Here is a 13,181-nt window from a genome sequence, read left to right as displayed (position 1 = left end):
TTTCGAAACCCAATTAGGATACCAGTATGGGTTAGAAGGCGGGGCATTTCTTCTGGTTCTGACGTCACCGACAGCACAGACCGGAAGGAGAGTGCCGGTGTGGCGGGAGTTTTGTGTTGTAGGACTGAGTGCGGAGAGACATGGAGGAGGACGCCGACCTGTACGGGGTGGAGGATGAGTTCGAAAGTCAGTTCGCCGACGAGCTGGAGGTTCTGGCTGAAATGGATGAGCCGACCTACGGTAAAGCGGGAGCCTGTGGTGTTCTGCTGAAGTGCAGCAAGTTGTTCATGGTGAAAGGGCCGGATCACAACTTGGTTTGTGTCCCTCTGCCACCCGCTGCAAAAGTCTGCCGGCTGTCACCTTCTCCCAGCCTGGCCCCGGGCGAGCGGCGGGGTCTGGCCCCGAGGCCCTTACCCTGGCCCTCAGTCTCCTTGGGCTGTGGCGGAGGTTGCCCGTCACTTTTTTTTCGAAGGAGCAAATGTCTCTTTAGTTGTCTACCACTGCTCATCTCCTGTCATACTTTTCATCTTGTTTTGACATCTGTCGTCACTGCTTTTCACGCCTGGATAACTGGCTTTATTTAAGTCTTTACCTCTGGACAAGTGTGGCACAGTGAAACTGAATGTGAAATTTGCTGTACTTTGATCAATCTTCCACAGAGCATCCTTTAGTATAAGATTAATTAAACCTGTTGGGTCCACAACATATTATTTAGAAAGCTGTCTCAAGTGCATTCCAAGAGCTTAATATGAATTTTATCAATTTGATTTGTCTAGTCTATTTCAAGATTAGAAACCAATGATTAAATCATTTTCTTTGTTGCAAGTCCCCATTATGTCTCATTGGTAGTCCGTCCAATTGGAAGCCTGCAGACTACTGCTTCTTGTGCTTTCTGACCCCTGTTATGTCTTGGGGAATGTTAAATATGATTGCTAAACCTGTACATCTGAAAGATTAACTTAATTGTACTGTCCATGGATCCTGAATGGTTTGCTGAGTTACTAGGATTTTCTGATCTGATGCAGGTTTTTAATCCAAATCATCGACAATTCCTTTCCTCCCACAGATGTTTCTTCACCCGCTGAGTTCTTCCAGCAGGTCGATTGTTGCTCCAGATTCCAGCATCTGCAGTCTCTTGTCTACCAGGATTTTCTATTTTGTGTCCCACACTTGATAGTTTACTCTTTGATCTTAAAGATTTTGCCTCTTTCCCTGCTGCCATGGCTCCACTTCATTTTAATGAACGACTTTGTGTAAAGTGACAATTCCTAGATCTATCTCTAGTAAACCATGACCCAGTATTTTTGTACAGGATTAATTTAGATAATTAGTATTATGTTCAAAGGTTATGCGTTTAAATTTTCACACTTGTATATGAAGATTAGCCATGTAGACTGCATGATAGCAATGACCTCCACCTTGCATGTACGTGCCAGTGATTGGCATCTGACATGACAGTGGATAAGGCTGGAAGGAGATGGAGATTATAGCCTGCATAGGAGTGCATAACTTTGGATGAGTCCATTTTTTTTTAAGTTGGAACAAAAAAATTGTAATTGTGGAACTGCCAACTAAACTATTTGATGGAATTCTTCCCCAGGTTTGATTACTAGGTTTTTTTTACATTCATTCTTTTGTTATGAAAAAAGCAATATCCATTTTTTAAAAAAAAGTAGCATTTGTCAAAGAAAGTTCAGTTTAAAATGATTGATCACTAATGGGTACAACCTTATAGGAAAAGTACAGTTGAGCCATACTAACTTTGAGGAATCCAAAATCAATCCCTTATTTGTGCTGAATTTACTTAATTCAAATTGAGTGATGCTTGAATTGCCCTGGACCTGGGAAAGATAAAATAATCCAGGATACTGTGCCCAATTACTGTTCTAAAACTCCTACTTGGAGGATGTGCATTAGTTTATGTTGGTTGAAATGAAGTTTGTCCTTTGGTCCTGGTAACCCTTTTGGTTAAAAAGTTATCAAACTTTGCTTGGCTAAACTTATCCACGGCCAATGGCCATTTGTGCAAGGTTTTGCAGATAATCCTTGGCTAATACTTGGCTCTTGCCACATAACTAAGGAGCTGCTAATTCAATTTAGACCTCAGTACTCAGTTTGTGCAGGATCAGGTTCTGAAGTACAAAAAAAATCAATGCTGTAGGCTTGTTGTTCCCAGATGGGAGATGTGAGAGTAGCCAGATTGAAGACATTTTCAAATGTCTTCATTATCTCTTCCTATGGAGGAAAACCCTTACTCCCCTGTGGTTCCATCCAGTAATGTCAGGTCGTTGCATGCAAGTTATTATAACTTGTATCTTGGTCAGTAACCTCCTCAAACTAGCATACCTTTGTCTACTCAAGGTGTCATGTCTTTCAAAGGCAATTGTCCTTACAAAGCAGCAAAGGTATTGACAATAGTACTCCCACAAATAAACTGACAAAGTCCCTCATTTCTGCTCCACAAGAGGTCCCCTGTTCGCCCAATTTAATGGATGCTTGCTCCCTTCCAAATCTCTGAATAGAATTATGTTCACCCTGGCACCTCAACAATGATTTGATATCTTTGATTATTGTCACCCATTTGTTGCCTTTAATGCCTCATAGCATTGAACTTGCCTAAAGTCTTGAGGGTTGAGAACTTTGTTAAAGCTGTTTTAAATTTTCCCCATAGACGACAAACCCGTGAGAACATTTAAGGAGTCCAAGTTTCGACAGAGCAAACAGACTTTTGAAGAAGCCATTGCATCTGGTGATGTCTTTGCCAGGAAGGAGCCAACTGGTAGGATCCAGGTCCAGGAGCACAAAGAACAACAGGATAAGATGGGAGGCCCCTTTCCTCAGAAACGAAATCTTGATGTCCTCGACTTGCCTAAGGAAGAGGAATTCCTTGACCATCTGCATGAGGACCAAGAGCAAATAATGAGTATGTAAACAATCGATGAACTGTGATATTGTAGCTGTTTTCCAATTTCATATGCAGTTTTTGTTTGAATTAATATCTCTTCAGATATGTTCAATTACAGAGCTCAGTGTTGAACTGGATAATATCCATGTGTTTAAGTGCTGAAAGGAATAGGAAGCCTTTCCCAAATATTTGCCAATATTGAATTTTGCATGTCAGAAATGCAATTTAGGAGTTTTGGGGCAAGAGGCAATGGGACTCAAAAGATTTTTGTTTTTTATTGTACTGACCTCTGCCTGAGCTCCTAGTGTGATTGGCCATCCCGAACATCAGCCCTGAATATCCCATCTTTTAGAATGATAAAAGAGACGGTGACATTTTCTTAGAGTGGAAAAACTTCTCCAGTGTTAATGGGCCGCTACAAAAATTGTTCTCAGAATTTGGCTCTCTGAAGCCACATGCTTTCATTGTTTTACTAGCAGGTATCTCCACCACTGCTGGCCATTTCAATGTGTTAGCTCGCAAATCTGAATTTCCTAACTGTCGTACAGTATGAAGTGATTTGGCAGCTGTAAATGGTTAAGAATGAGACATATGAAATCTCAGTACTGTGCAGATCCTCTTTTTCTCAGGAATAAATTATTGGCATGGCTTATGGACCATTAATATGCCTTGAGTGATTTTATTTAATTACTGCAGCTCCCAAGCACAAGAGGCCCAGGCTAGATGCTGTGAAGAGACTGGAATTTGAGTCACTGGTCAGCTTGCCTGAACCTCCACTACTAGATGATGAGATTACTCCACCCTCATCACCAGATGACTTCCCCCAGATCCAACACCCTGGGTAGGTTGCAATTTCCTTTACCATGTTTTGTTGTCTCTGTTCATTTTGCCTTCTCTTGAGATTGGAACCACCTCTGCCATGCCAACCAAAGTGCTTACTTGAAGTAGTCTCATTTGGTTGTGTTTGGCCCGTTTCCCTCCAAATCTTTCCTATCCATGAACCTATCCAAATATCTCTTAAACCTTGTAATTGTACCTGCCTCTACCACTATCTCTGCCAGCTCCTTCCATCTCCCCACCACACTCTGTGTGGAAAAAGTTGCCCCTCAGATCCCCTTTAAATCTTTCCACTGTCATCTTAAACCTACTCCCTCTAGTTTGAGACTCCCCTTGGAAAAAGACTGTGATCATTTGCCTTATCTATGTCCCCCATGATTTTATGAACCTCCAGAAGATCGCCCTTGGCCTCCTTCGCTCCAGGGAAGATAGTACCGACCTCGTAACAGTTTCTCCTTGTAACTCAAGCGCTCAATCCCAGCAACATCCTTATGAATTTTTTTCTGCACCCTCTCTAGCTTAATCACATCCTTCCTATAGTATGGTGACCAGAACTGCACACAATACTCCAAGTGCAATCTCACCAACGTCTTGTACAACTGTAACATGACGTCTATATCGTTGAAGTTTTAACTTGTGCACTGACTTGTAGCATCGAAAGATCTCTCGGGGCAAGTGTGGATAATTTAAGCTGACAGTCCAGTGTAGTACTGAGTGTTATTTTGGCAAAAGGGTCTGTCCTTTGAAAAAGATAATAAACTGAGATCCTATTTGCATGCTTCAGTGACTCAAATAATTATAATTTGTCAGAATTGCGGATTCCTAGAAAAACACAGCTTCTGATATTCTTTCAAAAAATCCCTTTTCCATCTAGGGCTTTCAAAATTAACTTTGTATCTCGTACAGTTCGTTGTTTGAGATTTTACTGGCACCATATGCCTACTACAGTTGCCAAGTCAACAATAATTATAACAATTCATAAGTGAATATGATGTGTGAATGGGTTTGGAATATTTTGACACAAGGTACTATTTAAATGAAAATAGTGCTTAATAGTACAGTTTATGTTGACCACTTTTTTTTTTTAGAAGTCCAAAGACATCTATTCAGGACACCCTTGGTGTAAGTGATGTGGCTCCCATGGAAGAATCTCCCATCAAGGTGCAGAAGCGAGTTCTGAAACGTCCTCCAGTTATGGAAGATTACATCAAAGTGACATCGACTGATGGAACAAGAGTTTACATGGTCCTGCAAGATGAAGACATGAGGCTGGAGCAGAAGGTGAAAGCTTTGAAGGAGTGACCATTTGTACCATTCAAAATAAGTGCTTTTCAAATGAATACTCTTTGTAATGACATTTTGGATTTATTCTGGCTGGTTTACAAGGACATTCATGTTATCAAAAATGCTGTATTATCTCTTTAAACTGTATAAATGGAACCTCAGGTAGGACTTCCACAATCTTAATTCATCCCAAAGGGATTAAAATTCTTGCATTTTTCCCATCCCACCTTTGAATTGATTATCCAGTTGGGTTTTGACAGAGGCTTGTCAGAAGGGCATGTACGAAGCAGACTGCCACAGGGTCAGCTTGTCACACTATACAGATTGCTGCACTTTCCCTTCCTTCCTCTTATTTTAAGAAAAAATGCTATAATTGCTCTTTTCTGATGAATGGTTGAACTTGCAATTCTTTAACTGATTTTGGAGAGAGTGATCAAAATGTAATTGTTTTTGTTCAGGTACATATTCTCTTTTCACTCCCATTCCAGTTACCTTATGTTTTGTGACTTGCCCTTTTTGTGGAGCAGAGTCCATTTTGCTCACATTATTCATATTGCTTTGGTAATTTATTTTTGTTATAATCAAACATTGCACCCCATTTCCACATGCGCACCTTCCATGTTGTCAATGTGCATTTCTAGGCCATTAGTTAATCAATCCTTTTGGTGTAGAAAGGAAACAGAAACTGTGACACCATGCTCTTTCACACACAGATGAGAATATGCAGTGGAGACATATTTAGGAATCAAGGTATGCTTTGGGTTCTCAGTCCCAGGGTGTAAAACTTGTTGTCTGTCCAATGTCCTGTTTCAAAGTTACTGAAACTGTCAAGAACACTGAGCTCTAGTTGGAACTTTTCAGGCTGCACTCCCTTCAGATTCTTTGTAAATGTTTTAAATATTGGAGAAGTGCTGTTAAGGCAGTCTCACTCCTTTCTCCTGATAGCAATTTAATGTGTACTTGCAGATCTTTCTGTCCTTCATTAGGCAAGCTAGCACTGTTAATAGGAGAAGGTAGAGAATTCTGGATTGTTAATTTTGGGACAGAGCAGCTGAAGGGAAAATCAAATTAAGTTATTCAAAATCATGTGAGGTTGTAGCAACAAACAGTTGCCTCTGGCGGGTGAGTTCACAGTCGCAGAAATTTCTGGCATAAGTTTTAGGAACTGCTAGCCATTTAAAGATTGGAAGGAGTTCCATTTATAAGAATTTGCTAATGCCTCGGTAAAGTCTTCACAATTCTAGTAATCTTTGAAGTGTAGGCACCGTTTGTCGGCTATTTATTCCTCCAAATGTAGAAATGTTTTGAGTTGAAGATGGCTCTTGAATGAATGGAGCACTGGTCAGATTATGATGACAAAGGCAAGGAGACTTTTTAAAAGAGCTGCCAATTTGTACACAAGATTTTAGAGTGAGACAGTTACTTAAAGTGGTTATCCATCCGTTTTCATTGGTGAGACTATTGGGGACACATACACTCCATAGTTTTGAGAAGTCTTCTTCCCAGTCATCATAATCTGACTGGCATTCAGTTTATTCAAGAGCAGTCTTCAACTTGAAGGAATAAGTAGTAGCAATTATGTTTTGACTTGAAGATTGCTGCACTAATAACACAATGTTTTGTCTTAGTTGATCAACACTCATCGTTGGAATGGACAAAGGCAGCTGCACTTACTGGGAATGCCTTTCTCCTATCTGAAAGAACAAGTTGCTGAAGAGGTAATTAATACTTTGTTAGTGTAGCAAATTGTGGTGACTAGTGTAGAGTGAAATAATGAATAGATGGTACCTAGTTTGAACCATTTAAGAGCAATCCATGTAGGCAGAGATGATGATCTAACACATGACAGCCTGCAATAAATGCTTTACAGTTCTACCCTCACTACCTCTGACTCCCAAGTTTTGCATTAAAAATTGAGGGAACAAAGGTGACTTTTGGCTGATGTCTAAGCACGTTCCTTACTCATTTTGCAGCATTTCTTGGCAGAAATGGCTTAAACTGAGCAGGTGACTGTACCGATACAGATTGCTATCTTCAATTTTGTGACACTTCCACTCAAATTTGTTGGTGCCTGCCTGCACCTGTCTTTCCTGCAGGTGTCACTATTGAAGTCATTTAAGTGAAGTTACACAGCCAAGTACCTCCGCAGTAAAGTACTGTGTGGCTTTACAGTCCTATAACTACTTGCATGCCACTGATTGAAGGTGACCCCATTCTCTCCCAAACTTAGTGTAAGAAAAAAAATGACCATATTCATATACTTTGGAAGCAGATTGTTATTTGTGCCAGTCATTGAGCAACACATCCAGATTGCACTTAAAGTTTGGGTGACTTTTTCCCCACTTGTCCTCTTGTATTTTTGTCATTATAAATAAACAGAAGTTCCCCACTTTGTCCCCTGTTCTTGCTCCTCCCAGCCCTATCCACTAAGTTGGTAAGTAGTAACAATTTTACCCCATCAAGAGTGCCTTTCATCCCACCGCCCAACCTCACACTTAAATGCTTGCTTTTATTTGTTCTTGCCCATGCCTCCCTGTCTAAGCTGCTCTCCCCTACCTCGGCCATTTTTCTTTCCCTCTTCCATCTTTACCTCCTCCCTATCTCTCTTCATTTCTTTCATTTTTCTTTCTAATTTTCTTATCTTTCCCTGAATTTCACCTCTGTCTCATCCTCTTTCACCCTTCCCCCTCCACCAACACTCTCTCAAACAGATGTAAAATATTAAAAGGTAATTCAAAACTTTATTATCTTCTGAATTTCTAACAGCTTAAGGGGACAGTGGTCTGCTGGTTTAATTCGGTTTGCTTGCACAATACTTTTTCTGTTTAATTGAGTTTTGGGGCTGAGCTAGTTAAACGTAGGAGCAGATCCTGAACAAGTATTCTTCAGTGCATGATTCTTTGTCTAAACGTTTCCTTGTTAATCTTTGTATTTATCTAGCATCGACGACAGGTGATAGAGGAATCTCAGAGGTTGAGTGAGATGCTGAATAGGTAAGTCTGGGTACTGTGACAAAAGGCAGCTTAACGCTTGTTGAATGTGGGAGGCCTCAATGTCGTCAGTTGCTGGAGCTCTGATTTTCACTCTACGCTTTTTAACGGGAACATTTTATACAGCATTTTGAATTTTAAAAAAAACTGCAAATGCCTGGAAGCCAATCAGAGACTATTGGAAATTCACAATTCAATGGAAAAGACAGGATTTGATGGGAACCTTGTGTGACTTGGGCAGTATTCTGTATTGTGATTAGGTTCTGAATCTGTACTCCACTGAGGTAGTCCCATCTTTCTAGAGAGCAACAAAATGGAAGGAAATGCAACAATGCTTCATTCTTTTCACATTGACTGTCTTGTTGATGACATTTGTACAATTTTGGGGCGATCATAGAACTTAAGATTACTCAAATTATTTCAGTCCATTCTACCTCCTTTTGAGTTAAAATGGTCCATAGTCCAAGTCCCTTACTGTGTTAAATCTTTACTAAGTGATTGCAGAATTTCCCGTGATGATTTTAATGAAATATAACACCGGATTGTGCTTTCTCTCCCTCCCCTAGTTCAGTTTGAAGTATTGTTTTTGATGTACCTTCCCTAAGCTATTTATTACATACATATAAGCACTATTCTGCTCTAACTCCATCTACAAGTTTGCAGATGATACCACCGTTGTAGGCCGTGATGAGTTGGAGTACAGGAAGGAGATAGAGAGCTTAGTGGAATGGTGTCATGACAACAACCTTTACTTCAATGTCAACAAAAGTAAAGAGCTGGTCATTGACTTCAGGCACATGCACCTGTCTACATCAATGGTGCTGAGGTCGAGAGGGTTGACAGCTTCAAGTTCCTAGGAGTGAACATCACCAACAGCCTGTCCTGGTCAAATCACATAGATGCCACAGCCAAGAAAGCTCAACCAGCGCCTCTACTTCCCCAGGAGGCTAAAGAAATTTGGTTTGTCCCCTTTGACTCTCACCAACTTTTACTAATGCACCATAGAAAGCATCCTATCTGGATGTATCACGGCTTGGTATGGTAACTGCTCTGCCCAAGACCGCAAGAAGCTGCAGAGAGTTGTGGACACAGCCCAGTGCATCACGGACACCAGCCTCCCCTCCTTGGACTCTGCCTTTACCTCTCGTTGCCTTGGTGAAGCAGCCAGCATAATCAAAGACCCCACCCACCTGGGACATTCTCTCTTCTCCTACTCGATGGAAGAGGAGAGATACAGGAGCCTGAGGGCACGTACCACCAGGCTTAAGGACAGCTTCTACCCTACTGTGATAAGACTATTGAATGGTTCCCTTATACAATGAGATGGACTATGACCTTACAATCTACCTTGTTGTGACCTTGCACCTTATTGCACTGGACTTTCTCTGTAGCTGTGACACGTTACTCTGTACTGTTATTGGTTTTACCTGTTCTACATCAATGCACTCTGTACTAACTCAATGTAACTGCACTGTACAATGAATTGACCTGTACGATCGGTTTGTAAGACAAGCTTTTCACTGTACCTTGGAACAAGTGACAATAATATACCAATACCAAAAAAGAAATGGCGACAAATTGGAGAAAAGTAGAGGACTGGAACCCAGTTAGTGTCACATTAATGATAATGAAAGTGCTGGAATCATTGCTAAAGTGGAATTGCTTGGTGGAAGTGGCTGATAAGCAACACAGATCTTTGGGTTCGTTCATCTCTGAAAGAGAGACTGCTTGATTGGCCAAGAAAATTTGGTTCTGATTTTGGGAATGTACATAGGTCAAAATAAATATCCATAAAATGGATTAAAATTAAACCTGGTTCAGAATGAAACACTAAGACTTGACATTTAACGGTTCCTTTACTCTCTCTGTTCTCTTGATGTTTTGTTCTTAAAGCCAGATTGACCAGGAGTTTGGTGTGGTTGATGAAGAGGAAGAAACGGCTGCAGATGAAGGTGAAGCAGTTGATGAATTCAATTCCAGCACTCTGTGGGTAGATAAGTTCACTCCTAAACAGTACACAGAGCTGCTCAGTGATGATGTAAGTAATGTTGTCGCATAGTCTTAGCCAATCTTGCTGTGCCATTAAATGATAATTGTAGGTATCAAACTCTGAAATTGAGCACTCAATGTGCTCTTTGCCTTTTCAAGAGAATGTAAAGATGGTGGGGAAAGAGGAGGAGTGGGTTTGAAATCAATGTGGAAATTTTGGTCAGCTCTCTGGAGTTTGGAACTGTTTGAGCTGAGTGGGATTTGTTGCCTGTGAGTACATAATGTTTATAAAATGACACAATGGTTGCAGTACAAAATGAGACCACTCGCACTGTCCTTCCTTCTCCAGATAGCATTTTCTTTATCTTCAGATGGTTTTCCACCTCCCCTCTGACAGCTATAAGTGAATCTGTGTCCACTGCTAGTAATGCATTCCAGAGCCTAACCACCACTCCACTATAAGTTGAGGCTTTTGGGAAGGTTGAATCAACCAGGGGAGTATTGAACTGCTGAGCTCCTAAGTCAGGGAAGCATGGACTAGAGGTTTGGCTGTGTAAGTGGGCAAAGTGCTGGCAGATACGATTGGATTTGGAATAGAAGCTGCTGGGAGAGCAGGACAGTAATGGTGTACATGCCACACTTACCCTGAGATCTGAGCCAGGAAATTTATTAGAACAGGATGCACGTGAGCATCAAAGTCATTTGTTTGTCCAATTTAAAGCTGTTAACGTTTGGCTTGTGTTGGAGATGCATTTGGCGAATGGGGTAAGGAGTGCTGGAGGGTGACGCATGTTGGAGGAGTGTAGAATAGTCAATTGAAAACCTCCAAACAAATGTGGTGGCAGTGATCAGCAATCACTGGCTTTTACTTGCAAGCTGCAAGGAGTTGATTCTGGAAGCAGTCTGTAAACCTGCTTGGAGTAGAAATGTACATACGTGACCCTAATGTGTTCCAGGATTTTGAAAAGGATCGGCACAACTCAAATGACGAAAGGAAGTTCTGAATTTTTTGAAGCAGGTTTAATTGATTTTTTTTTTACCTTCAAGTTAGGACAATGCTGACGTATAGGGAGAAGTTGATAGCGTTCACAAGCATGTGTCTGAGAAAGGTAGTCTAGAGGTAGTAAGGAAGATTAAAATGACATAGGCAAGCTATTCATCTTTATTTTGAAGGAGGAGAAGAGTCCACAAAACATCTAAAAGCAATTTACATTCAGTGAAATTGGTTGCTGTTGTCATGTTGGAAGAGCAACAGCAAATTTACTAAGTCTCACAAATGTCCATGCCACAGTGGCATTATGATCTGTCTCAGTGATACTAATTGAGGCCTAAACATTGGCTGACCTTAAGTTGATGTTTCAAAGAGCTGGTACAGGCATGATTGACTGAATAGCTGCCTCAGTTTTTGTATCATTCTATGAAATTAGGATTGCTGGGATGAGCTCTTCTGCTTAAATTAATGCAAAGGGATTTTTTTCCCACCTATGTTTAATGTCTCAGCTGTTGACACCTTGTGCCTTGGTACTGTGCAGGGGTGTCAATCTAGATTACATTTCAAGTCTTGAGTAGGCTTGAACTCATACCCTTTAAGAGCAAGAGCACCATCACAGAAGCTTGGTTGATTATTTGAGTAGTGGAATTTAGTTAAAGCTTCCTTTACCAGCAATTTGTTGTTTGCTACTTTTGCTTAAATCTAGCTCCACACGGGTGTATATCAAACTTTTCTCCAGGTTCTAAGGGCCTTTTGTCATTGCAGTACACCAATCGCTGCCTCCTGAAGTGGTTGAAACTGTGGGACACTGTAGTCTTTGGCCGAGAAAAGACTGTGAAGAAAAGCAAACAGGTGATAGAAAAGCATTCATCTTTAAAACAGTCACACCAACAACAGCAGCAGAACAAATGGAAAAGCAAGACACAGATTACTGAGGAGATCCTGGATGCTGAACTGGATGCACATAACAGGCCGAAGTACAAGGTAACCGGACACTGAGTACCAAACCATTTTTCTTTTACCAAATGTGCAGGGGTGACCAGGTCATGTCTTGATGTTCCTGTGAAATATGCATGAACATTTAAAGGAATTTGTGCATTCTGTTGGTTTGGTCTGTAACCTTAAAAACAATAAGTATGTAAATGAGCAGCTTCACTTGTGATTATCTCAATTTGTGAAAGGTACTACTTAAGTACAAGTCCTTCCCTTTTTACCTGCTCGCCTTATTTGAGCAAGTGTAACTTGGGGCACAGGCATATAGTATTGAACTTTTTTGTGACCTCACAGATATATTCAATGGTCTGTGAGTAGATTTGTCCATTCACAATATTGCAAGTTTTCATTGGTGCAGTTTTCTTCCACTTGTGCCCTGGCTTTCTGAGGGAAAATGCCCAACAGTCACAATTCTCAGCTCCTAAAATAATTTCCAAAGGATCTTTGGATTTTTGGAGCTTGATTTATTATTGACTATTTCTTTAAATCACTGACCATTTTTGCAATTTATCCACATCAAAATAAAAGTGTGCCATAATCTTTTTCGGGAACTACAGTTAATTAACCCTTATAGCTCATCATATTGTGTTTGCAAGTAACTTTTTTACATCATTGTGACTGAAAATAAGCATTACTGTGGAGTGCAGCCCCTTGGAAACAAATTTGGATCACATTTCAGTCTGTTTAACTTTTTAAAAAAAAATCAGTATTGATATATCACACCCTCAAATGTAGAGCAGCATTGCTTGACAGATGAGTGACTTCTGCTGTTCTCCAAGCGTCCATTGTCAGCTGTGTCTCAGAGAGATAACACCCACTGAGTCAAGAGATCATAGGTAGAAGCCCCACTCCAGACAGGTATCCCGTAGTCTGAAGGAGGACAGCACTGTCTCAGGTGACCATTTTTCAGATGAGATGCTAAACTGGTACGACTGCCCTTTCGGTTGATGTCAAGGATTCAATGGTACTATTCACAGAAGGGCAAATTTTCAGTGTCTTCTCCAATGTTTATCATTGAATCTTCTTCACTAAAAGTCAAAAAAGTGAGTTTATTGATCCTTTCTTTTCCCTGTCTCTAGGTGGCACTGTTGAGTGGACCACCTGGTCTAGGGAAAACAACATTGGCTCATGTCATTGCAAGCCATGCTGGGTACAATGCTGTGGAGATGAATGCAAGGTGAGAATGAGGAAT

The 13,181-nt window shown here is 40.8% G+C and overlaps 1 protein-coding gene across 2 annotated transcripts in view; it reads left to right on the top strand.

The window, feature by feature from the left end:
- The first annotated feature begins 28 nt into the window (after nucleotides 1-28).
- chtf18 (CTF18, chromosome transmission fidelity factor 18 homolog (S. cerevisiae)) overlaps nucleotides 29-13,181 on the top strand; it is an 89,393-nt gene continuing 76,240 nt past the window's right edge. The window contains exons 1-9 of one of the 2 annotated variants that reach the window (XM_052022466.1): nucleotides 29-240; nucleotides 2,672-2,923; nucleotides 3,602-3,746; nucleotides 4,831-5,023; nucleotides 6,655-6,744; nucleotides 7,967-8,019; nucleotides 9,910-10,054; nucleotides 11,762-11,980; nucleotides 13,069-13,166. In XM_052022466.1, coding sequence (XP_051878426.1) covers nucleotides 141-240; nucleotides 2,672-2,923; nucleotides 3,602-3,746; nucleotides 4,831-5,023; nucleotides 6,655-6,744; nucleotides 7,967-8,019; nucleotides 9,910-10,054; nucleotides 11,762-11,980; nucleotides 13,069-13,166 — 1,295 coding nt within the window. In that variant the 5' untranslated portion in view covers nucleotides 29-140. The remainder of the gene's footprint in view (nucleotides 241-2,671; nucleotides 2,924-3,601; nucleotides 3,747-4,830; nucleotides 5,024-6,654; nucleotides 6,745-7,966; nucleotides 8,020-9,909; nucleotides 10,055-11,761; nucleotides 11,981-13,068; nucleotides 13,167-13,181) is intronic. The other variant, XM_052022467.1, reaches the window with a different exon arrangement.

Source organism: Pristis pectinata, chromosome 8 (assembly GCF_009764475.1).
Source record: "Pristis pectinata isolate sPriPec2 chromosome 8, sPriPec2.1.pri, whole genome shotgun sequence".
NCBI classification, from domain to species: Eukaryota; Metazoa; Chordata; class Chondrichthyes; order Rhinopristiformes; family Pristidae; genus Pristis; species Pristis pectinata.
This window is presented reverse-complemented; position numbering and strand designations above follow the sequence as displayed.